Here is a 24,307-nt window from a genome sequence, read left to right as displayed (position 1 = left end):
GCGTCCCTTGTAGCCCGGCGCAGGATATTGTTAATGTGGAAGGAAGCCAAACCCCCGGGGGTGGAGACCTGGATAAACGATATGGCAGGGTTCATAAAGTTAGAACGGATTAAGTTCGTGTTAAGGGGTTCGGCTCAGGGGTTCACCAGGCGGTGGCAACCGTTCGTCGACTACCTCACAGAAAGATAGAGGGAAGTAGATAAGAAGTAGATAACAGCAGCAACCCAGTTTTGTTTTTCTTTTGTTTTTGTTTATATATATATATTATTTATTTATTTGTTTAAAACTGGCCACGGCTATTTATATTGCTTTATTGTTGTGTAAAAGAAACACTACGTATTGTTATGTTCGGCCAAAAAACTCGAATAAAATATATTTAAAAAACAAACAAACATGGGTATAGCTCAGGGACCTTCTCAATCGCCTGTAATCTGTTTAACCTCCATAAGCTATTCACACTTGTTTATTACTTAAACTGCTAGTTTAAACTTGTTACCAGGACAGACGCGACCAATATTGACAGCTGCTGTCTCCTGGCAGATTGGTGACATGTTCGAGCAATGATCTGTGCCCATTATTCCTGTTCTACTTTCAGAGGCGATGTTATTCTGTGCACACCACTCCCCTCACGCAGCCACTTAAACATGTGAAGAGGTCAGCGGCTTCCAAAAAACTTGAACCTCAGGATATTCAGGTAGGGATTGTAGTTCCTCTTCTCCTCTTCAGGGTTCCCTCAGGACCGAAGATGATTTGCGGTTCAATGGGCTCTGTGCTGAGCTGATCAATCCAAGGATAGATCTGCAGGCTCTACCACACGTGTGGAGCAGGTGGTGCTTGAAGGGTCGGGTTGGTGAGCTCCCTCCAATGCCTAGACCTCACCTCTGCGCATTCCCGATAAAGTCACCTGGATGTGTTTGATATCTTTCCAAATGAACATCCACCATTTTGATCGGTCACAAGCTGGAAGCCCCATGGGTCAGCGCGGATATCGCACCTCTCCAAGGATGTTTCGAAAACATGTGCCCCGGGAGTCTGCTGTTGTGACCCGGATCAGGGTAGAGTCGGTCAGTATAAGGGTAAGGAGGCAGAATTGGCTAATGCGAACTGGGAAACTGCGCAGAGATACAGTGTCAGGTTTTGTGCCGATATTTAACAATTTTGAGAAAGATGCATCACAGAACATAGAACAGTACAGCACAGTACAGGCCCTTCAGCCCACGATGTTATGCCGACCATTTATCCGAATCTAAGATCAACCTAACCTACACCCTTCAATTTACTGCTGTCCTTGTGCCTGTCCAAGAGTTGCTTAAATGTCCCGAATGACTCTGACTCCACCACCTGTGCTGGCCGTGCATTCCACACACCCACCACTCTCTGTGTAAAGAACCAACCTCTGACATCTCCCCTATACCTTCCTCCAATCACTTTAAAATTATGTCCCCTCGTGACAGTCATTTCCACCCTGGGGAAAAGTCTCTGGCTCTCCACTCTATCCATGCCTCTCATCACCTTGTACACCTCTATCAAGTCACCTCCCTGTCTTCTTCGCTCCAGTGAGAAAAGCCCGAGCTCCCTCATCCTTTCTTCATAAGACCTGCCCTCCAGTCCAGGCAGCATCCTGGTAAATCTCCTCTGCACCCTCTCCAAAACATCCACATCCTTCCTATAATGAGGCGACCAGAACTGGACACCATGGGCACGATTCTCCGACCCCCCATCGGAGGGGTCCTGCCCCCGCCATGTCCCGAATTCTCCGCCACCGGAGATTCGGCGGGGGCGGGAATCGCGCCGCGCCGGTCGGCGGAAATCCCCCGGCGATTCTCCGGTCCGTGATGGGCCGAAGTACCGCCGCTGTCAACCCACACCAGCCGGCGTGGATTGAACCACCTTTCGAACGGCGGGACAAGGCGGCGCGGGCGGGCTCCGGGGTCCTGGGGGGGGCGTGGGGCGATCGGGCCCCGGGGTGTGCCCCCACGGTGGCCTGGCCCGCGATCGGGGCCCACCGATCCGCGGGCGGGCCTGTGCCGTGGGGGCACTCTTTTCCTTCTGCCTTCGCCACGGTCTCCACTGTGGCGAACATGAGAGAAAGCGAGCTAGAAATGCAAAAACAGTGTCTCCGGGTATTTAAAAAGAGTGTTGGTCCTCCAGAGAGTGGGCAGCAAGGTAGCATAGTGCTTAGCACTGCTGCCTCACAGCTCCAGGGACCCAGGTTCGATTCCGGCTTGGGTCACTGTCTGTGCGGAGTCTGCACATCCTCCCCGTGTCTGCGTGGGTTTCCTCCGGGTGCTCCGGTTTCCTCCCACAGTCCAAAGATGTGCAGATTAGGTGGATTGGCCGTGATAAAAATTGTCCCTCAGGCTGGGGTTCAGGGCAGGGAGTTGGATGCTCTTTCGAAGAGTCAGTGCAGACTCGATGGGCCGAATGGCCTCTTTCTGTCCTGTAGGGGTTCTGTGATTCTATGAGTCTGGGGAATTAATGATAGAAAACAAGGAAATAGTGACATTTAAGGGGCATCTTGACAAATACATGAATAGGATGGGAATAGAGGGATACGGACCCAGGAAGTGTAGAAGATTGTAGTTTAGTCGGGCAGTATGGTCGGCACGGGCTTGGAGGGCCGAAGGGCCTGTTCCTGTGCTGTATATTTCTTTGTTCTCTGTTCTTTGTTCTTTTGGTGGAAGGATTAAACAGCAATTTTGCCCTGGGTGTCCATCCTCTCTGCTGGTGGAGAGTTGAGAAAATTCCCAGGTCGGCCCACCCAGCATTGGAGAAAGTGCCAAAGCAGACACTCCGTTGCTTCTGTTCTAAGTGACCCACTGCACACGTTCTAGAAGCAATGAACACCCCAATGTAAAATGGAATACATAAAAAAAGCTTTGGAAATAGTGTAATCCCTGTGGAGAAAACTGTTCTGGACGGCAAGTTAATAGAAGTTTCAATCATTCATGTCTTTCGGTGTTTCCAAAACCGTAGAGTTTTACAGCACGGAAAGAGGCCCTTCCGTCCATCACGTCCGTGCTGGCCATCAAGCACCTATCTATTCTAATCCCATCTTCCAGCCCTTGGCCCATAGCCTTGTATGCTATGGCATTTCATCGAAATACTACTTAAAAATTGTGAGGGTTCCGGTTTCTACCACCCTTTCAGGCAGTGAAAAAAACCACTTGATTTTTAGAACATACATAGTGAAATTAACTGCAGTCAGAGAGCCTGTGGTGTCAATCAATCAGTTTTTTTCTGGGAAGCAGGTGTTCTGATATTCTAATGGATGTCTGGGATTTCAGTCAAACACACATAATGAGTTCAATTGGTATGGAATTGCCAGAGCTTGGCATGAGGGTGGGTGGAAGGACAGAGACTGGCTTAGGGGATATACGGTGTGGATGGGGGGGTGGGGGGTGAACTTGGCATAGGGGTCATGAGAGGGACCTTTTGAACTTAGCGGTATAAAAGTGCCCTCATGCAGACTCCTGATGAGCTGTGAACCACGATTCTTTAAAAACCTGTATCGACTCCATGAAGAACTCAAATTCTAAGAGAAGAACTTGGAACAGAAGAAGAAAGTGGGGGATTAATAACCGTGCCAGAGGAGGTGGCAAATAAACGGTGTTGACTGACACTGGTGGGAGCCGGGGGTCTGGTGGCTTTGAACTTGGTTCTCATATTTTATGGCACTATGGTTCCTGACGGGGTCCTCCTGAAATGTTACTTCAATGAGTCGTATGTGATGATGACAACTTTCTCTACCTCATCGCAAATTGATCTTACCCCCAGTTTGAGCCGTTCCCTCTTTTTCACTGAGTGTCTGGTCATTATTGCAACTCATTCCCCAGAAGGTAGAGAGAAGCTCAGCTGAATAGAAACAGTGCAAGTGAGGTTAATCCCTCGGCTAATTCTACTGAGTGCTTTATCTCCCTTCCCAGATAAGTCAGCTTCGCAATGGGCTTGTGATCGCTTCCCTGGAGAACCACAGTCCAGTGTCCAAAGTGGGCATCTTTGTGAAAGCTGGGAGCAGATACGAAGGCCCTGGGGACCTGGGCATCACACACTGCCTCAGGGTGGCGTCCAACATGGTGAGTAGCCTTCTTTGCAACACAAGGTGGGTGTGAGGAATTTCAGGCTGTGTCCTCGCTGTTCAAGCCAACCTTGCCGTTCTGGGGCTGAGGTGTACAAGGGGATTGCACCATGGGCTGTGTAACACCAGTGTGAGTGGGAGCAGACTGAGTTGACATTCATAATACCACACATGGAGGCTGGCATTTTACCATCAGACCATCAGATATAGAAACACAATTAGGCCACTCGGCCCATTGAGTCTGCTGCACCATTCAATCAGGGCGGATATTTTCTCATCCACAATTCAGTAAGTTTTAAAGTGCTGGTGGACAAGGATAAGAGTGGTCCTAGAATCTGCTAAATTGGGGGAAGGCTAATTATAACAATATTAGGTGGGAACTGAAGAACCTAGATTGGGGGAGGATGTTTGAGGGTAAATCAACATCTGACACGTGGGAGGCTGACAAATGTCAGTTGGAAGGAATTCAGGACCGGCATGCTCCTGTCAGGAAGAAGGATAAATACGGCAAATTGCAGGAACCTTGGATAAGAGAGATATTGTAGGCCTCGTCAAAAAGAAAAAGGAGGCATTTGTCAGGGCTAAAAGGTTGGGAACAGACGAAGCCTGCGTGGAATATAAGGAAAGTAGGAAGGAACTTAAGCAAGGAGTCAGGAGGGCGAGAAGGGGTCACAAAAGGTCATTGGCAAATAGGGTTAAGGAAAATCCCAAGGCTTTTTACACGTATTTATAAAGCAAGAGGGTAGCCAGGGAAAGGGTTGGCCCACTGAAGGATAGGCAAGGGAATCTATGTGTGGAGCCAGAGGAAATGGGCAAGGTACCAAATGAATACTTTGCATCAGTATTCACTAAAGAGAAGGAATTGGTGGATGTTGAGTCTGGAGAAGGGTGTGTAGATAGCCTGGGTCACATTGAGATCCAAAAAGACGAGGTGTTGGGCGTCTTGAAAAATATTAAGGTAGATAAGTCCCCAGGGCCTGATGGGATCTACCCAAGAATACTGAAGGAGGCTGGAGAGGAAATTGCTGAGGCCTTGACAGAAATATTTGGATCCTCACTGTCTTCAGGTGATGTCCCGGAGGACTGGAGAATAGCCAATGTTGTTCCTCTGTTCAAGAAGGGTAGCAAGGATAATCCCGGGAACTACAGGCCGGTGAGCCTTACGTCAGTGGTAGGTGTAGCCATGTAAAATGGCTGACTCCCAATTAGAACCCCGATTTCAAATGGCGAACGGAAGAGGCCGATGGGAAAATCAGCCAACAGGACTCAAACGGACAGCTGCAGGTAAAACAGTGTATTCGCCTCTGGGGAAGTCGGCCCAGACCGATACCTGCCGCCATCAACAGAGGAATAACTATGAGGGTGCCGGAGGACGTGCAGACTCCGCACAGACAGTGACCCAAGCTGGAATCGAACCTGGGACCCTGGAGCTGTGAAGCAATTGTGCTATCCACAATGCTACCGTGCTGCCCTTTAGAACAAATAAATCTGCACTATATCATTTTACCGTAATCCATGTACCTATCCAATAGCTGCTTGAAGGTCCCTAATGTTTCCGACTCAACTACTTCCACAGGCAGTGCATTCCATGCCCCCACTACTCTCTGGGTAAAGAACCTACCTCTGATATCCCTCCTATATCTTCCACCTTTCACCTTAAATTTATGTCCCCTTGTAATGGTTTGTTCCACCCGGGGAAAAAATCTCTGACTGTCTACTCTATCTATTCCCCTAATCATCTTATAAACCTCTATCAAGACGCCCCTCATCCTTCTCCGTTCTAATGAGAAAAGGCCTTGCACCCTCAACCTTTCCTCGTAAGACCTATTCTCCATTCCAGGCAACATCCTGGTAAATCTTCTTTGCACCTTTTCCAAAGCTTCCACATCCTTCCTAAAATGAGGCGACCAGAACTGTACACAGTACTCCAAATGTGGCCTTACCAAAGTTTTGTACAGCTGCATCATCACCTCACGGCTCTTAAATTCAATCCCTCTGTTAATGAACGCGAGCACACCATAGGCCTTCTTCACAGCTCTATCCACTTGAATGGCAACTTTCAAAGATGTATGAACATAGACCCCAAGATCTCTCTGCTCCTCCACATTGCCAAGAACTCTACCGTTAACCCTGTATTCCGCATTCATATTTGTCCTTCCAAAATGGACAACCTCACACTTTTCAGGGTTAAACTCCATCTGCCACTTCTCAGCCCAGCTCTGCATCCTATCTATGTCTCTTTGCAGCCGACAACAGCCCTCCTTACTATCCACAACTCCACCAATCTTCGTATCGTCTGCAAATTTACTGACCCACCCTTCAACTCCCTCATATGGGAGATAGTGCAGCTGAACACGTGGCTGCAGGAATGGTGTAGGAGGGAGGCCGGCAGGTATTTGGATAATTGGAGCGTATTCTGGAGAAGGTGGGACCTGTACAAGCAGGACGGGTTGCATCTGAACCAGAGGGGCACCAATATCCTGCGACGGAGGTTTTCTAGTACTCTTCGGGAGGGTGTAAACTAATTTGGCAGGGGAATGGGAACCGGATTTGTAGTCCAGCAACTAAGGTAGCCGATATTCAGGACGCCAAAGCGTGTAATGAGGCAGTGGGGAAGGGAACACTGACAAAGGAGAGTACTTGCAGGCACGGAGATGGGTTGTAGTGTGTATACTTCAACGCAAGAAGCATCAGGAATAAGGTGGGTGAACTTAAGGCATGGATCGGTACTTGGGACTACGATGTGGTGGCCATCACGGAAACTTGGATAGAAGAGGGGCAGAAATGGTTGTTGGAGGTCCCTGGTTATAGATGTTTCAATAAGATTAGGGAGGGTGGTAAAAGAGGTGGGGGTGGGGGGTGGCATTGTTAATTAGAGATAGTATCACAGCTGCAGAAAGGCAGTTCGAGGAGTATCACCCTACTGAGGTAGTATGGGTTGAAGTCAGAAATAGGAAAGGAGCAGTCACCTTGTTAGGCGTTTTCTATAGGCCCCCCAATAGTAGCAGAGATGTGGAGGAACAGATTGGGAAACAGATTTTGGAAAGGTGCAGGAGTCACAGGGTAGTAGTCATGGGTGACTTTAACTTCCCAAATATTGAGTGGAAACTCTTTAGATCAAATAGTTTGGATAGGGTGGTGTTTGTGCAGTGTGTCCAGGAAGCTTTTCTAACACAGTATGTAGATTGTCCGACCAGAGGAGGGGCAATATTGGATTTAGTACTTGGTAATGAACCAGGGCAAGTGATAGATTTGTTAGTGGGGGAGCATTTTGGAGATAGTGACCACAATTCTGTGACTTTCACTTTAGTAATGGAGAGGGATAGGTGCGTGCAACAGGGCAAGGTTTACAATTGGGGGAAGGGTAAATACGATGTTGTCAGACAAGAATTGAAGTGCATAAGTTGGGAACATAGGCTGTCAGGGAAGGACACAAGTGAAATGTGGAACTTGTTCAAGGAACAGGTACTACGTGTCCTTGATATGTATGTCCCTGTCAGGCAGGGAAGAGATGGTCGAGTGAGGGAACCATGGTTGACAAGAGAGGTTGAATGTCTTGTTAAGAAGAAAAAGGAGACTTATGTAAGGCTGAGGAAACAAGGTTCAGACAGGGCATTGGAGGGATACAAGATAGCCAGGAAGGAGCTGAAGAAAGGGATTAAGAGAACTAAGAGAGGGCATGAACAATCTTTGGCGGGTAGGATCAAGGAAAACCCCAAGGCCTTTTACACATATGTGAGAAATATGAGAATGACTAGAGCGAGGGTAGGTCCGATCAAGGACAGTAGCGGGAGATTGTGTATTGAGTCTGAAGAGATAGGAGAGGTCTTGAACGAGTACTTTTCTTCTGTATTTACAAATGAGAGGGGCGATATTGTTGGAGAGGACAGTGTGAAACAGATTGGTAAGCTCAAGGAAATACTTGTTAGGAAGGAAGATGTGTTGGACATTTTGAAAAACTTGAGGATAGACAAGTCCCCCGGGCCTGACGGGATATATCCAAGGATTCTATGGGAAGCAAGAGATGAAATTGCAGAGCCGTTGGCAATGATCTTTACGTCCTCACTGTCAACAGGGGTGGTACAAACTTGTTCCATTAACCGCCAGGGGGCGTTAAAGGAGTGGTGACATGGGGCCGTGAAAAGTTTCAAGTTTATAAACAACACTTAACAGCACTGACGACCAAACATGGTGCAGGTTCCATCAGAAAGGACACTGTACACAGGTTGATAGGGTTGTGAAGAAGGCCTATGGAGTGTTGGCCTTTATTGGTAGAGGGATTGAGTTCCGGAGTCAGGAGGTCATGTTGCAGCTGTACAGAACTCTGGTACGGCCGCATTTGGAGTATTGCGTACAGTTCTGGTCACCTCATTATAGGAAGGACGTGGAGGCTTTGGAGCGGGTGCAGAGGAGATTTACCAGGATGTTGCCTGGTATGGAGGGAAAATCTTATGAGGAAAGGCTGATGGACTTGAGGTTGTTTTCGTTGGAGAGAAGAAGGTTAAGAGGAGACTTAATAGAGGCATACAAAATGATCAGGGGGTTAGATAGGGTGGACAGTGAGAGCCTTCTCCCGCGGATGGAAATGGCTGGCACGAGGGGACATAGCTTTAAACTGAGGGGTAATAGATATAGGACAGAGGTCAGAGGTAGGTTCTTTACGCAAAGAGTAGTGAGGCCGTGGAATGCCCTACCTGCTACAGTGGTGAACTCGCCAACATTGAGGGCATTTAAAAGTTTATTGGATAAACATATGGAAGATAATGGCATAGTGTAGGTTAGATGGCTTTTGTTTCGGTGCAACATCGTGGGCCGAAGGGCCTGTACTGCGCTGTATTGTTCTATGTATCTCTCCATCGGTTCCTTTTTTTTCCTCACCTGGACACCTCACTGCTGAATAGCGAACAGAGTCGCAAAGGGATTCGTTTGGTGGGAGTCAGACTCTAAGTCATCATCTCCTGGCTGCCAAACTCTTGTCTGTAGTAACCGTGCTAAAGCTGCTTGGGGCGAATTGGGGTCCATCTCATCATTCCGGATGTGCCTGAACGAATTGTCTCGGTGCCAGAATCGTGTGTCGAGGTTGGAATTAGGTTTCAATCCGTAATCGTCGGGCGGTGGGTCTGGGTCAGGGGCTTTGATATATGTAATCTCGAAGGGGTCAGTGGAATCATGCACGGAATCGCTGGGAGTGTGACCTGGTACAGGGGGATAATCGGAACGTGGTGTGCTGTGGCTATCGTCATCGTGATCGCTATCACTCTCGCTGTCGCTGCTGGTTGAAGGAAGGGAGAGGCGGAGTCGTGCCTCTGGGGGTGGAGTTGTAGTCGTGTCTGAGGATGGGCTGGACTGGTTGGGGGAGGGTAGGAATACGTCATCTGTGGGCGGGGCATGCTCGTCTGCTGCTGCGAGCAGGATGTGGTGCGTGTGGCTATTCTGCGAGCCTTGAGCTGGTTTATGTGAAACCATGCAGACTTGCCATTGGGTTATGTATACCGAGGGGCTGACTTTGTCCGAAATGGAGTACGGTCCGGAGAATTTCGGGGAAAGGAATGAACTGGGGTTGTATAGAGAAAGCATCACTTGCTGCCCTACTGCAAACTCAGTGGCGTGTACTGTTTTGTCAAAACAAGCCTTGCTCTGTTTCTTCCTGGTTCCATGTCTCACAGCTGCTGCGAGCTGGGCTGCCTTTATGTTCTCTATCAATTGTTGTTCAGCATTTTTATGCATGAGGGCTGTGACTGCGGGGCTGGCTAAATCCAGTCCTAATAAATACTCTGTCCCTTTCATGGGGCGTCCGGTCATGAGGGTGTGGGGGATGTATCCTGTGGACGTGGATACCGTGTTCCTTACAAACATTGCGCAGGTCAAAGAAAAACAGCCAGAGTGGGAATTTGGAACTTGGTAATTTGGTGCAGTGAGGTAATCAGGAAAGGTAAGTGGTAAGTCTAATTCTGCTGTTTTTCAGTCAAAAGTGCAATGTGTAGATTAGTGTCTGATTGGCTGAAGCTGCCCCCACCCTAATTGCTGAGAGGCAGTTATCTGTCAGTCACCTGAGGCCTGTTTAGGGGCACAAAGGTACACATTGTATTCTTCTCTTTGAAGTTTAAGTAGTGTGAGTCATCCTGGTCAGCTAAAGTCTGTATAAAAGACAGACAGAAAGCGCACTCAGTAAGCGTTGCGCAGGTCAAAGAGACACCGCCTGAGTGAGACACATCCAGAGTGGGAATTTGGAACTTGATAATTTGGTGCAATGAGGTAATTCGGTGCAGAGTGGGAGAAGGTGCTTTTTCCCTACTGTTTCGTTCACTCTCTTTCTTCTGGCCTGTAACTTTTAATCTGCAGGGAGAGAACCAGAGAGCGTCTGAGACCCTCGGAAGGTAAGTAAGTGATTTTTACTCATTTTTACTTTTATTATCTTTTCAAATTGTGTGTGTGTGCGGGGGGACGGACTGAAGTGACATCACAGAAAAGCTGTGACCCGATTGGCTGGTTGGGAATCTACACTAAATTAAAAAAATCATTGGTAAACTAATTAAACATAATTACTTAATTATAATTTCGAGGGGTATCTAAGCCAGAGATCGGAGAGTACTGTATTTAGCTTTCACATTTATAGTAGAAATCTAGTGCTAGGAAACATATAGTTAACAGTAACTTTTTTTTTAAAACTTTTAAATTTAATTTACTAATTAATTGACGCAATGTCAGTTAGAGGGGTGCAGTGCTCTGACTGTGAGATGTGGCAGGTCCGGGAGGCTTCCAGCGTCCCGGATGGCTTCATCTGCAGAAAGTGCACCCAACTGGAGCTCCTCACAGACCGCATGGTTCGGTTGGAGCAGCAATTGGATGCACTTAGGAGCATGCAGGTGGCGGAAAGCATCATAGATAGCAGTTCTATAAATGTGGTCACACCCAAGGTGTAGGCAGAGAAATGGGTGACCACCAGAAAGGGCAGGCAGTCAGTGCAGGAATCCCCTGTGGTTGTCCCCCTCTCGAACACATATACCCCTTTGGATACTGTCGGGGGGGAATAGCCTATCAGGGGAAAACAGCAGCAGCCAGAGCAGTGGCACCACGGCAGGCTCTGATGTTCAGAAGGGAGGGTCAAAGCGCAGAAGAGCAATAGTCACAGAGGACTCTATAGTCAGGGGCACAGATAGGCGCTTCTGTGGATGTGAAAGAGACTCCAGGATGGTATGTTGCCTCACTGGTGCCAGGGTCCAGGATGTCTCCGAACGGGTAGACGGCATCCTGAAGGGGGAGGGAAAACAGGCAGAGGTCATTGTACATATTGGTACTAACGACATAGGCAGGAAGGGGCATGAGGTCCTGCAGCAGGAGTTCAGGGAGCTGGGCAGAAAGTTAAAAGACAGGACCTCTAGGGTTGTAATCTTGGGATTACTCCCTGTGCCACGTGCCAGTGAGGCTAGAAATAGGAAGATAGAGCAGCTAAACACGTGGCTAAACAGCTGGTGTAGGAGGGAGGGTTTCCGTTATCTGGACCACTGGGAACTCTTCCCGGGCAGGTGTGACCTATATAAAAGGACGGGTTGCAACTGGAGATGACAATATTAAATTCTTTACCCATCAGTCTGGCCTCAATAAAACTCGAGATGGATTTGTAGGCATAGTATTATTTATTTTTACCCAACTTGCAAGTCTGACTCGTTTCACAAAAACCAAGAACACAAGCAGTCTCCTAGGTCTTCAGAATCGAGTGCTGTTGGAGACAAAGGAATCTCTACAAACACATTCAAATGGCATCACGTTTCACATACACGATTCCCATAGGTCATCCTATACCTTGCAGGAGCAGCCCTTAGAATTTCGGCGGGAGCGGAGTGCAGAGGCCTGTCGGGAGGTGAGTATTTGATTTAAAAACACTTACCTGGTCCCATTTCTGTTCTTTTCTGTTTCATTTTTAAATTATTTTTTTTATACAAGGCGGGAACCGGAAGTTCGACCCGCGGACTTCTGGGAAGGCCCCCCCCCCAACAAATGAATTCTGGTGGAGAGGAAACCCGAGACACTCTCCCACCCGCCCTCCTCCTCTAACCTAATAATAAGACCCATTGGTGTGAGGTAAGTGCCATATTATATTATTATTATTTTTAAAATTTATTTATTAACCAGATCTTGGTTGGAAGTTAGAGGGATGGCAGGGAAGGGAGTGCAATGTTCCTCCTGCAGGATGTTTGAGGTGAGGGATGCCGTTAGTGTCCCTGCTGATTTTACCTGCAGGAAGTGCTGCCATCTCCAGCTCCTCCAAGACCGAGTTAGGGAACTGGAGCTGGAGTTGGATGAACTTCGGATCATTCGGGAGGCAGAGGGGGTCATAGATAGCAGCTTCAGGGAATTTGTTACACCAAAGATTGGAGATAGATGGGTAACTGTAAGAGGGACTGGGAAAAAACAGTCAGTGCAGGGACCCCCTGCGGTCGTTCCCCTGAGTAACAAGTATACCGCTTTGGATACTTGTGGGGGGGGGACTTACCAGGGGTAAGCCATGGGGTATGGGCCTCTGGCACGGAGTCTGTCCCTGTTGCTCAGAAGGGAAGGGGGGAGAGGAGCAGAGCATTAGTAATGGGTGCCTGGAACTCGCTCCCGGAGGAGGTGGTGGAAGCAGGGACGATAGTGACATTTAAGGGGCATCTTGACAAATACATGAATAGATTATCATAGATTATCATAGAATTTACAGTGCAGAAGGAGGCCATTCGGCCCATCGAGTCTGCACCGGCTCTTGGAAAGAGCACCCTACCCAAGGTCAACACCGCCAACCTATCCCCATAACCCAGTAATCCCACCCAACACTAAGGGCAATTTTGGACACTAAGGGCAATTTATCATGGCCAATCCACCTAACCTGCACATCTTTGGACTGTGGGACGAAACCGGAGCGCCCGGAGGAAACCCACGTACACACGGGGAGGATGTGCAGACTCCGCACAGACAGTGACCCAAGCCGGAATCGAACCTGGGACCCTGGAGCTGTGAAGCAATTGTGTTATCCACAAGGCCACCGTGCTGCCTTGTGGGATGGGAATGGGAATAGAGGGATACGGACCCAGGAAGTGTAGAAGATTGTAGTTTAGTCGGGCAGCATGGTCAGCACGGGCTTGGAAGGCCGAAGGGCCTGTTCCTGTGCTGTACATTTCTTTGTTCTTTGTTCTTTGTTCTTAATTGGGGACTCGATAGTCAGGAGCACAGATAGGAGATTTTGTGGGAGCGAGAGAGACTGACGTTTGGTATGTTGCCTCCCAGGTGCAAGGGTACGTGATGTCTCGGATTGTGTTTTCCGGGTCCTTAAGGGGGAGGGGGAGCAGCCCCAAGTCGTGGTCCACATTGGCACTAATGACATAGGTAGGAAAGGGGACAAGGATGTCAGGCAGGCTTTCAGGGAGCTAGGATGGAAGCTCAGAACGAGAACAAACAGAGTTGTTATCTCTGGGTTGTTGCCCGTGCCACGTGATAATGAGATGAGGAATAGGGAGAGAGAGCAATCAAACACATGGCTACAGGGATGGTGCAGGCGGGAGGGATTCAGATTTCTGGATAACTGGGGCTCTTTCTGGGGAAGGTGGGACCTCTACAGACAGGATGGTCTACATCTGAACCTGAGGGGCACAAATATCCTGGGGGGGAGATTTGTTAGTGCTCTTTGGGGGGGGTTTAAACTAATGCAGCAGGGGCATGGGAACCTGGATTGTAGTTTTAGGGTACGGGAGATTGAGAGTATAGAAGTCAGGAGCACAGATTTGACATTGCAGGAGGGGGCCAGTGTTCAGGTAGGTGGTTTGAAGTGTGTCTACTTCAATGCCAGGAGTATACGAAATAAGGTAGGGGAACTGGCAGCATGGGTTGGTACCTGGGACTTCGATGTTGTGGCCATTTCGGAGACATGGATAGAGCAGGGACAGGAATGGTTGTTGCAGGTTCCGGGGTTTAGGTGTTTTAGTAAGCTCAGAGAAGGAGGCAAAAGAGGGGGAGGTGTGGCGCTGCTAGTCAAGAACAGTATTACGGTGGCGGAGAGGATGCTAGATGGGGACTCTTCTTCCGAGGTAGTATGGGCTGAGGTTAGAAACAGGAAAGGAGAGGTCACCCTGTTGGGAGTTTTCTATAGGCCTCCAAATAGTTCTAGGGATGTAGAGGAAAGGATGGCGAAGATGATTCTGGAGAAGAGCGAAAGTAACAGGGTAGTTATTATGGGAGACTTTAACTTTCCAAATATTGACTGGAAAAGATATAGTTCGAGTACATTAGATGGGTCGTTTTTTGTACAATGTGTGCAGGAGGGTTTCCTGACACAATATGTTGACAGGCCAACAAGAGGAGAGGCCACATTGGATTTGGTTTTGGGTAATGAACCAGGCCAGGTGTTAGATTTGGAGGTAAGTGAGCACTTTGGGGACAGTGACCACAATTTGGTGACGTTTACGTTAGTGATGGAAAGGGATAAGTATACACCGCAGGGCAAGAGTTATAGCTGGGGGAACGGCAATTATGATGCCATTAGACATGACTTGGTTGGAGAAGTAGGCTGCAAGTGTTGGGCACACTGGATATGTGGAGCTTGTTCAAGGATCAGCTACTGCATGTTCTTGATAAGTACGTACCGGTCAGGCAGGGAGGAAGGCGTCGAGCGAGGGAACCGTGGTTTACCAAAGAAGTGGAATCTCTTGTTAAGAGGAAGAAGGAGGCCTATGTGAAGATGAGGTGTGAAGTTTCAGTTGGGGCGATGGATAGTTACAAGGTAGCGAGGAAGGATCTAAAGAGAGAGCTAAGACGAGCAAGGAGGGGACATGAGAAGTATTTGGCAGGTAGGATCAAGGAAAACCCAAAAGCTTTCTCTAGGTATGTCAGGAATAAAAGAATGACTCGGGTAAGAGTAGGGCCAGTCAATGACAGGGATGGGAAGTTGTGTGTGGAGTCTGAAGAGATAGGCGAGATACTAAATGAATATTTTTCGTCAGTATTTTCTCAGGAAAAAGAGAATGTTGTGGAGGAGAATGCTGAGACCCAGGCTAATAGAATAGATGGCATTGAGGTACGTAGGGAAGAGGTGTTGGCAATTCTGGACAGGCTAAAAATAGATACGTCCCCGGGGCCTCATGGGATTTATCCTAGGATTCTCTGGGAGGCCAGGGAAGAGATTGCTGAGCCTTTGGCTTTGATTTTTATGTCATCATTGGCTACAGGAATAGTGCCAGAGGACTGGAGGATAGCAAATGTGGTCCCTTTGTTCAAAAAGGGGAGCAGAGACAACCCCGGCAACTATAGACCGGTGAGCCTCACGTCTGTAGTGGGTAAAGTCTTGGAGGGGATTATAAGAGACAAGATTTATAATCATCTAGATAGGAATAATATGATTAGGGATAGTCAGCATGGCTTTGTGAAGGGTAGGTCATGCCTCACAAACCTTATTGAGTTCTTTGAGAAGGTGACTGAACAGGTAGACGAGGGTAGAGCAGTTGATGTGGTGTCTATGGATTTCAGCAAAGCGTTTGATAAGGTTCTCCACGGTAGGCTATTGCAGAAAATACGGAGGCTGGGGATTGAGGGTGATTTAGAGATGTGGATCTGAAATTGGCTAGCTGAAAGAAGACAGAGGGTGGTGGTTGATGGGAAATGTTCAGAATGGAGTTCAGTTACAAGTGGCGTACCACAAGGATCTGTTCTGGGGCCGTTGCTGTTTGTCATTTTTATAAATGACCTAGAGGAGGGCGCAGAATGGTGGGTGAGTAAATTTGCAGACGACACTAAAGTCGGTGGTGTTGTCGACAGTGCGGAAGGATGTTGCAGGTTACAAAGGGACATAGATAAGCTGCAGAGCTAGGCTGAGAGGTGGCAAATGGAGTTTAATGTAGAGAAGTGTGAGGTGATTCACTTTGGAAGGAATAACAGGAATGCGGAATATTTGGCTAATGGTAAAATTCTTGGAAGTTGTGGATGAGCAGAGGGATCTCGGTGTCCATGTACATAGATCCCTGAAAGTTGCCACCCAGGTTGATAGGGTTGTGAAGAAGGCCTATGGAGTGTTGGCCTTTATTGGTCGAGGGATTGAGTTCTGGAGTCATGAGGTCATGTTGCAGCTGTACAAAACTCTGGTACGGCCGCATTTGGAGTATTGCGTACAGTTCTGGTCACCTCATTATAGGAAGGACGTGGAAGCTTTGGAACGGGTGCAGACGAGATTTACCTGGATGTTGCTTGGTATGGAGGGAAAATCTTATGAGGAAAGGCTGATGGACCTGAGGTTGTTTTCGTTAGAGAGAAGAAGGTTAAGAGGAGACTTAATAGAGGCATACAAAATGATCAGGGGGTTAGATAGGGTGGACAGTGAGAGCCTTCTCCCGCGGATGGAAATGGCTGGCACGAGGGGACATAGCTTTAAACTGAGGGGTAATAGATATAGGACAGAGGTCAGAGGTAGGTCCTTTACGCAAAGAGTGGTGAGGCCGTGGAATGCCCTACCTGCAACAGTAGTGAACTCGCCAACATTGAGGGCATTTAAAAGTTTATTGGATAAGCATATGGATGATAATGGCATAATGTAGGTTAGATGGCTTTTGTTTCTTGACTTCCCATGTTGGTGCAACATCGTGGGCCGAAGGGCCTGTACTGCGCTGTATCGTTCTATGTTCTATGTTCTATACCCCTCCTGACCTGGCCATACATCCTAATTGGCTCACTTCTCATTCCTTCCCCTGGCCTCTTATTACCCAGCATCGTTTTCTCCTCATCCACTAGACACCCCTCCCCCTTCCTTGCCATGCTCTCTGAAATCCTTTGTCTGTGAACTAACATGAATTAGACCGGCCTACATCTACATTACTGTAACTAATATATTTAAAGTAACTATTTCATATCACATTCGTCATTCCCTCCTTTTATCATTTCATGATAACCTATCTATTCATTCCATAGCTACGGTACCTCATCTAAAAAGATTCGTCGCTGCATTTCCAATTCCTGTTGTAGCCCCTCTTCATCCGCTGCACCCTCATGGATCCTAACAGCCAAGATTCTTGGGGCGTCTATCTGTTCCAGTGCACCCCGCATTCTACCCATCACACATTTAAGGATAGCTGGGCCCACAAAGATGCAGCCAATAGCCACTGCTAAATACATGGCCATATTTATCAACCAGTCCTCCCAACCTCCAAATCCCCAGTTACCCCAAGAGCCAGGATCCTGCATTCCGTCCAGGCGATCCCGTCTGCGATCCATAAATTTAGTGATGTTAGCGGTGAGGTCTTGAACTCCCATGAGACACTTGCCCTGCACTATGGCGCATACCCCACCCTCACGGGCCAGAAGATAGTCAAGAGCATACCGGTTCTGCATTGCAAACAACCGCAGCTGAGACAATTCCTTGGTTATTGCCCCGAGGGCTCCCAAGATTTTGTTTCCCAGGATGGTAAGGCCACAAATAAAATAATTCCTATCGCTGATCGCCAAGGAACCCCCCACACCTCCCAGCGTCAAGACGCTCAGAATCCCCCACCCGGCTGAGTGGCCCCGGTTGGGTGCGAGAACCTGAGGTTTTTTCCAGTTCTCGCAGAATTCAGCTGAGACTGCCCGGCGTGCTAACTGATTATGCAGCATCCACGCCGAAGGGCAGGGGACTGTGGTAGGGACTAGAGTCACGATAGCAATTTGGCGGGGAAATGGGGGTGACAAAACATTGGTCGCTGTGCCATTAAAAAAAGTAGTATCCTTGCTCTGTGTTCAGGCTAACATCACAATCAGTGTATCGGTTGCGTAGCGATCCCCCAGTAGCCCAGTTTATCCAGCTTTGGAACGCCCATTCGGGCCTCCCAGCAATGCGGAAAGCCCTAGTCCCAACAGTGATGTGAGAGACATTCGCCCAGCCACAAAGGAGCCGGAGGCCGGTGTTCAATGGAACGCAGGTGGTGTTGTAACAAACGCATTGGCCGGATGCCTGGGCGATATGGCACCTCCTGTCCGTACAGGTGGGGAACAGACATGTTATATTCGTTTCCACCTCTACCAGCAAACAGCCGCACCCGTCACTGCTGAAACAATTCTCGTACGACCGGGAGACCCTATTGGGAGTGAAGTGGCTAGGTATGTACGCCCTCCACCGTTGCAGCCTATTATACTGTGAGTGGGAATTATCCCGAGGAAGGGGAAGGCAAATAGCCGGTGGTGCTGAACCCGGATCGTAAGGAAGAGTGACTTGCTCGGGCGGTGGCTCGGAATGCTGACAATGAACCACCGTTTGGGGAGTGCCCCAAAGCGGTGAAACAGAAAATTACCTAGACACCGCTGCGGTGTTCGGGTAGCAGACAACCCGTCCCTGGCCATACAAGCGGTGGTAAATCTGGTAGAAGAGATTCATACTACCTGGGTTTTCCTCAGTTTGGGCCCTAAATGAATTAAGTGTATCTCCTGATAACCCACGTTCTAGTTGTACTCCCCTCCTTACACGCCCCGTCCTCTCTTTCACAACCTCTTCCTACGCTCTCCTGACGGTCTGATGTTACCTTTATCGCACCAATCTTAACACATCCAAAATCAAATTTACATGTACTCCAAAAACGAGGCAATGTCCATGTAATGTGCCCTTCCCATCGCCGGGACCGGTGCAATTGCTTCATGAGTCCTGCAGTGTCCGTTAACCTAATGACCTTCCCTGAGTCGATACCATGCCCTCGTATATGGGGGCATCGAAGAACATCACCTCTGCATAAACGAGATGTCCATGTCAGTCCCGTGTCTGCTCTTAATTTAGCAAATTTAGTTTTGAGGGTCTGATTGTGTCTCTGAACCAAGCCGGCCGCCTGCGGTCTGTAAGCACAGTGTAACTGCTGGCGTATGCCCAACTGGGAGCAAAACTCCTTGTTAATCTGTCCAATAAAATGAGGCCCATTATCAGAACTTAACTGAGCTGGTATACCGTACCGGGGAATGATTTCCCGCATCAGAACTTTAACCACAGGAGCAGCTTTATTATCGGTAGTCGGATACGCCTCAACCCATCTGCTGAACACATCCACAATGACCAAGACATATTTATAACATTGACACCTTTCCAACTCAATGTAATCCATTTGGAGCGTCTCAAAGGGACCACTGGGCAATGGGGTTTGCCCCATCCCACAAGGGATACCTTTTCCGGTGTTATATTGCTGACAAATCAAACACCGATTGCTGATACTTTGGGCCAACCCCTGCATTTTAGGGTGCCACCAAGTGTCCAGCAACAAATCACTAGTCCCTCGAGCCCCACAATGAGTTGCAAAGTGTACACATTCGATGACCCATAAAGCCAGTACATCAGAAATACAAGTCTGATGTGCAGGCGTGGTCCATAAAGAGGAAACAGAATCATATGTACAACCTAACCGTTTCCACATTTGTTTATCACTCTCAGGAGCGTCCTCCTGTAACCTTATGACGTCTTGGATGGTTGGCATTGACTTGTCAGAAGCAGACATATTTATAGCAGATCGTTTAGTCTGACTTAACATTTTAGGCAGCATCACTTGCTGAATTTGCGCGGCTGTCCGCGCTGCACAATCTGCTTGTTCATTACCAACGTCAACTGGGGTCTTACCGTTTGTGTGGGCAGCGCATTTAATGATGGAAATCTGCGCGGGCATAAGGAGGGCCTGCAGTAGGTCATTAACTAAACCCCGGTGGGATATTTCTGTGCCTGCCGAGGTAAGGAATCCCCTATTCTTCCAGAGCTGTCCGAAGTCATGAACTACCCCGAAGGCTTATCGGGAGTCAGTGTAAATATTTACCCGACGATCTACCCCAAGTATACATGCACGGGTAAGGGCAACAAGTTTGGCTTGTTGGGCTGAATAAGGGGTCTGAAAAGCATCCGCTTCGAGGATCAGACCATCCTGATCTACGATTGCATAACCGGACAATCTCCGGCCAGTGGGGCTTACTTATGCACTGCCATCAACATACATAATCGTGTCAGGTTGTTCTAACGGAATATCCCTCAGATCGTCCCTTATTGTGGTAGTTTCCTGAATCAAGGCTAAACAGTCGTGACCAGGTGCGTCCTCATGGACAGGGGAACCGCTAAGAAAACAGGCTGGATTGATAGTGGTACAGTGTTTAAATGTCAGACGTGGATTGTTCAAAAGGTATATCTCATACCTATTCTGACGAGCTGCGGTAAGATGCTGAGTCTGCAGTTGCCCCAGTAGTGCTATGACCGGGTGGGAGCTATACACCGTAATATCCTGTTGGAGAGTGATATTGGCAGCAGCCTGCAAACTATTGTATATCGCTGCCAAGATCTGGGTGCAAACAGGGTGGCCCAACGCCACTGGGTCGAGTTTGGAAGAGTAATATGCTACGGGCCGGTGCTTGTCCCCATGTTGCTGGGTGAGTACCGCAGTTGAACACCCTTCCAGAACAGTACAGTATATCTGGAATGGTACCGAGGCCTACCGAGGGCCGGTGCTTGTAACAAGGCCTGCTTCAGGCAACGGAAGGCTTCGAGTGCCTCGGTGGTGAGAGTAAAATTCCCCCCTTCACTAGTGTAAGGTGTCAGCAGCTTTGTATAGACAGTGATGTTTGGTATCCACTGCCTACAATAATTCACCATACCCAGCCAATGACGGACCTCCTTGGCTGTGGTAGGGGCGGGGAATTGGCATATTGGTTCAATCCTACTGGGTTCGAGACCTCTTTCTGTGGCTGTAAGTAAAACTCCTAAGAACTTGACCTTTGTACTCTGTTGGATCTGAATGATCCACTGCCCTCCTTACCATAGGCCCCAGATCCCTGGCATGGTACTGGTCGTGGACCTGACGTGTAATATGAGGGCCTACAGAAGCTGACTGTGGCCATAAATGTGGTGGTATTGTAACAAAATCGGCTGTACCTTCTTTTCCCGTGACTGTGGCTGTAACCTTGCTGTAACTATTCGGTCCCAATTAACCTCCAACTCCCTGTTTTGTCCGGTTCTGTCATAGGCCAGGGTAACGTGGTGCAGTGAATGTTCAATGTCTAACGTCCACATCTGGGGTGTGATAGAAATAGAGCACTGTTATCTCATCCTCCATGATTGAACCGTTACCCCTTCGTCTCCGTACTCTAGCTGTAGCTGGAAGATACACAGTAAATCTCGGGCCAACAAATTACAGTCCAATCCAGTAGTCACTACAAACTGATGATCTGCAGACTTATTCTCGTAAGTAACTGTCACAGGTTCAGAAATAGGATACTCACACACCTGTCCTTGGAACCCTGACAAATGCTGGGTGTGGTCGGATAGTGGTAGTCGAAGTTCTGATTGCACCGAAGACATGGCTGCTCCAGTGTCGATTACAAATGGGCAGTGTTGATTTCCTATCTGCAGAGAGATAATAGGTTCCCTGTCCGATTGGAGAGTCCTTATGACTAAATTCGCTAGTCAATCCAGTGTTGTGAAAGGGTTTGCCTGGGAGAAGTCAGTGGATCTCGTCTGCCCTCCCCTTGGTGGGTACCCCCTCCTTTGGGTCGGGTAGTCTCCTTCGGCTGCCCGTCTTTTAAAGGGGCATTCCTGTTGCCAGTGATCTGCACGGCCACAATTAAAACATGCATTGTTCCCTCTATATCTGCCCCGTCCTCTTTTCCCAGTCGACCAATGGCCCCTCAGAGGGGGCGGCAGTTGTGAAGCTGTTGGTGCATACGGTGGGCCATAAAGAGGAGCTGAGGGTCCATTTGGGTGGGTTTGATATCCTCCCCCTCGCTGATCCACCCACCCAAAGTCACAATATTGGGGCTCCTGCTGGTAAACTACCATTTCTGCCGCTGGTTGGGGTCTCAGATCATCCTTTTTCATTGCATACTGAGTCAAAATCTTTGTAACTGAGCCTCCTTCCTGGCCTACATCTACATTACCGGGCTATAAAATCATAGAATTTACAGCGCAGAAGGAGGCCACTCAGCCCATCGAGTCTGCACCGGCTCTTGGAAAGGGCACCCGACCCAAGGTCAGCACCGCCACCCTATCCCCATAACCCAGTAACCCCACCCAACACTAAGGGCAATTTTGGACACTAAGGGCAATTTATCATGGCCAATCCACCTAACCCGCACATCTTTGGACTGTGGGAGGAAACCGGAGCACCCAGAGGAAACCCACGCACACACGGGGAGGATGTGCAGACTCCGCACAGACAGTGACCCAAGCCGGAATCGAACCTGGGACCCTGGAGCTGGGAAGCAATTGTGCTAACCACTATGCTACCGTGCTGCCCCGAAGGCAGATGAACTTAGAGCTTGGATTAGTATTTGGAACTATGATGTTGTTGCCATTACAGAGACCTGGTTGAGGGAAGGGCAGGATTGGCAGCTAAACGTTCCAGGATTTAGATGTTTCAGGCAGGATAGAGGGGGATGTAAAAAGGGTGGCGGACTTGCGCTACTGGTTAGGGAGAATATCACAGCTGTACTACGGGAGGACACCTCAGAGGGCAGTGTGGCGATATGATCAGGTCGAGATCAGGAAAAGAAGGGTGCAGGCACAATGTTGGGGGTTTACTACAGGCCTCCCAACAGCCAGCGGGAGATAGAGGAGCAGATAGGTAGACAGATTTTGGAAAAGAGTAAAAACAACAGGGTTGTGGTGATGGGAGACTTCAACTTCCGCAATATTGACTGGAACTCAGTTAGTGCCAGGGGCTTAGAAGGGGCAGAGTTTGTAAGGAGCATCCAGGAGGGCTTCTTAAAACAATATGTAGACAGTCCAACTAGGGAAGGGGCAGTACTGGACCTGGTATTGGGGAATGAGCCCGGCCAGGTGGTAGAAGTTTCAGTAGGGGAGCATTTCGGGAACAGTGACCACAATTCAGTAAGTTTTAAAGTGCTGGTGGACAAGGATAAGAGTGGTCCTAGGGTGAATGTGCTAAATCAGGGGAAGGCTAATTATAACAACATTAGGCGGGAACTGAAGAACCTAGATTGGGGGCGGATGTTTGAGGGCAAATCAACATCTGACATGTGGGAGGCTTTCAAGTGTCAGTTGAAAGGAATTGAGGACCGGCATGTTCCTGTGAGAAAGAAGGATAAATACAGCAATTTTCGGGAACCTTGGATAACGAGAGATATTGTAGGCCTCGTCAAAAAGAAAAAGGAGGCATTTGTCAGGGCTAAAAGGCTGGGAACAGACAAAGCCTGTGTGGCATATAAGGAAAGTAGGAAGGAACTTAATCAAGGAGTCAGGAGGGCTAGAAGGTGTCACGAAAAGTCATTGGCAAATACGGTTAAGGAAAATCCCAAGGCTTTTTACACGTACATAAAAAGCAAGAAGGTAGCCAGGGAAAGGGTTGGCCCACTGAAGGATAGGCAAGGGAATCTATGTGTGGAGCCAGAGGAAATGGGCGAGGTACTAAATGAATACTTTGCATCAGTATTCACCGAAGAGAAGGAATTGGTAGATGTTGAGTCTGGAGAAGGGGGTGTAGATAGCCTGGGTCACATTGAGATCCAAAAAGACGAGGGGCGCGATTCTCCGCTCCCACGCCGGTTGGGAGAATCGCCTGGGTCGCCAAATTTTCCCGCGACGTCGGTCCGACGCCCTCCCGCGATTCTCCCAAGCGGCGGGAACGGCCCGGTCGAGTTCCGCGTGGCGCAGGCCGGAGAATCGCCGGAGACACCCAAAGTGGCGATTCTCCGGCACCCCCGCTATTCTCAGGCCCGGATGGGCCGAGCGGCCAGGCCAAAACAGCGGGTTCCCCCCGGCGCCGTCCACACCTAGTCGCTGCAACGCTGGGGGGGCGGCCTGCGGGGGGGTGGGGATCCTGCACCGGGGGGTACCTCAAATGCAGTCTGGCCCGCGATCGGTGCCCATCCGCGGGAGAAGGAAATGGCTAGCACGAGGGGACATAGCCTTAAACTGAGGGGTAATAGATATAGGACAGAGGTCAGAGGTAGGTTCTTTACGCAAAGAGTAGTGAGGCCGTGGAATGCCCTACCTGCTACAGTAGTGAACTCGCCAACATTGAGGGCATTAAAAAGTTTATTGGATAAACATATGGATGATAATGGCATAGTGTAGGTTAGATGGCTTTTGTTTTTTTGACTTCCCATGTCGGTGCAACATCGTGGGCCGAAGGGCCTGTACTGCGCTGTATCGTTCTATGTTCTATGACCTCCCCTTCACAAAACCGTGCTGCCTCTCACTAATACGTCCATTTGCTTCCAAATGGGAGTCGATCCTGTCTCGAAGAATTCTCTCCAGTAATTTCCCTA

At 48.8% G+C, this 24,307-nt stretch overlaps 1 protein-coding gene across 1 annotated transcript in view; it reads left to right on the top strand.

The window, feature by feature from the left end:
- The window catches only part of LOC140403809 (cytochrome b-c1 complex subunit 2, mitochondrial-like), a 168,019-nt gene that overhangs the window by 20,245 nt on the left and 123,467 nt on the right, over positions 1-24,307 (top strand). The window contains exons 2-3 of the mRNA XM_072491965.1: positions 596-694; positions 3,927-4,076. Coding sequence (XP_072348066.1) covers positions 596-694; positions 3,927-4,076 — 249 coding nt within the window. The remainder of the gene's footprint in view (positions 1-595; positions 695-3,926; positions 4,077-24,307) is intronic.

Source organism: Scyliorhinus torazame, chromosome 29 (genome assembly GCF_047496885.1).
Source record: "Scyliorhinus torazame isolate Kashiwa2021f chromosome 29, sScyTor2.1, whole genome shotgun sequence".
Lineage (NCBI taxonomy): Eukaryota > Metazoa > Chordata > Chondrichthyes > Carcharhiniformes > Scyliorhinidae > Scyliorhinus > Scyliorhinus torazame.
This window is presented reverse-complemented; position numbering and strand designations above follow the sequence as displayed.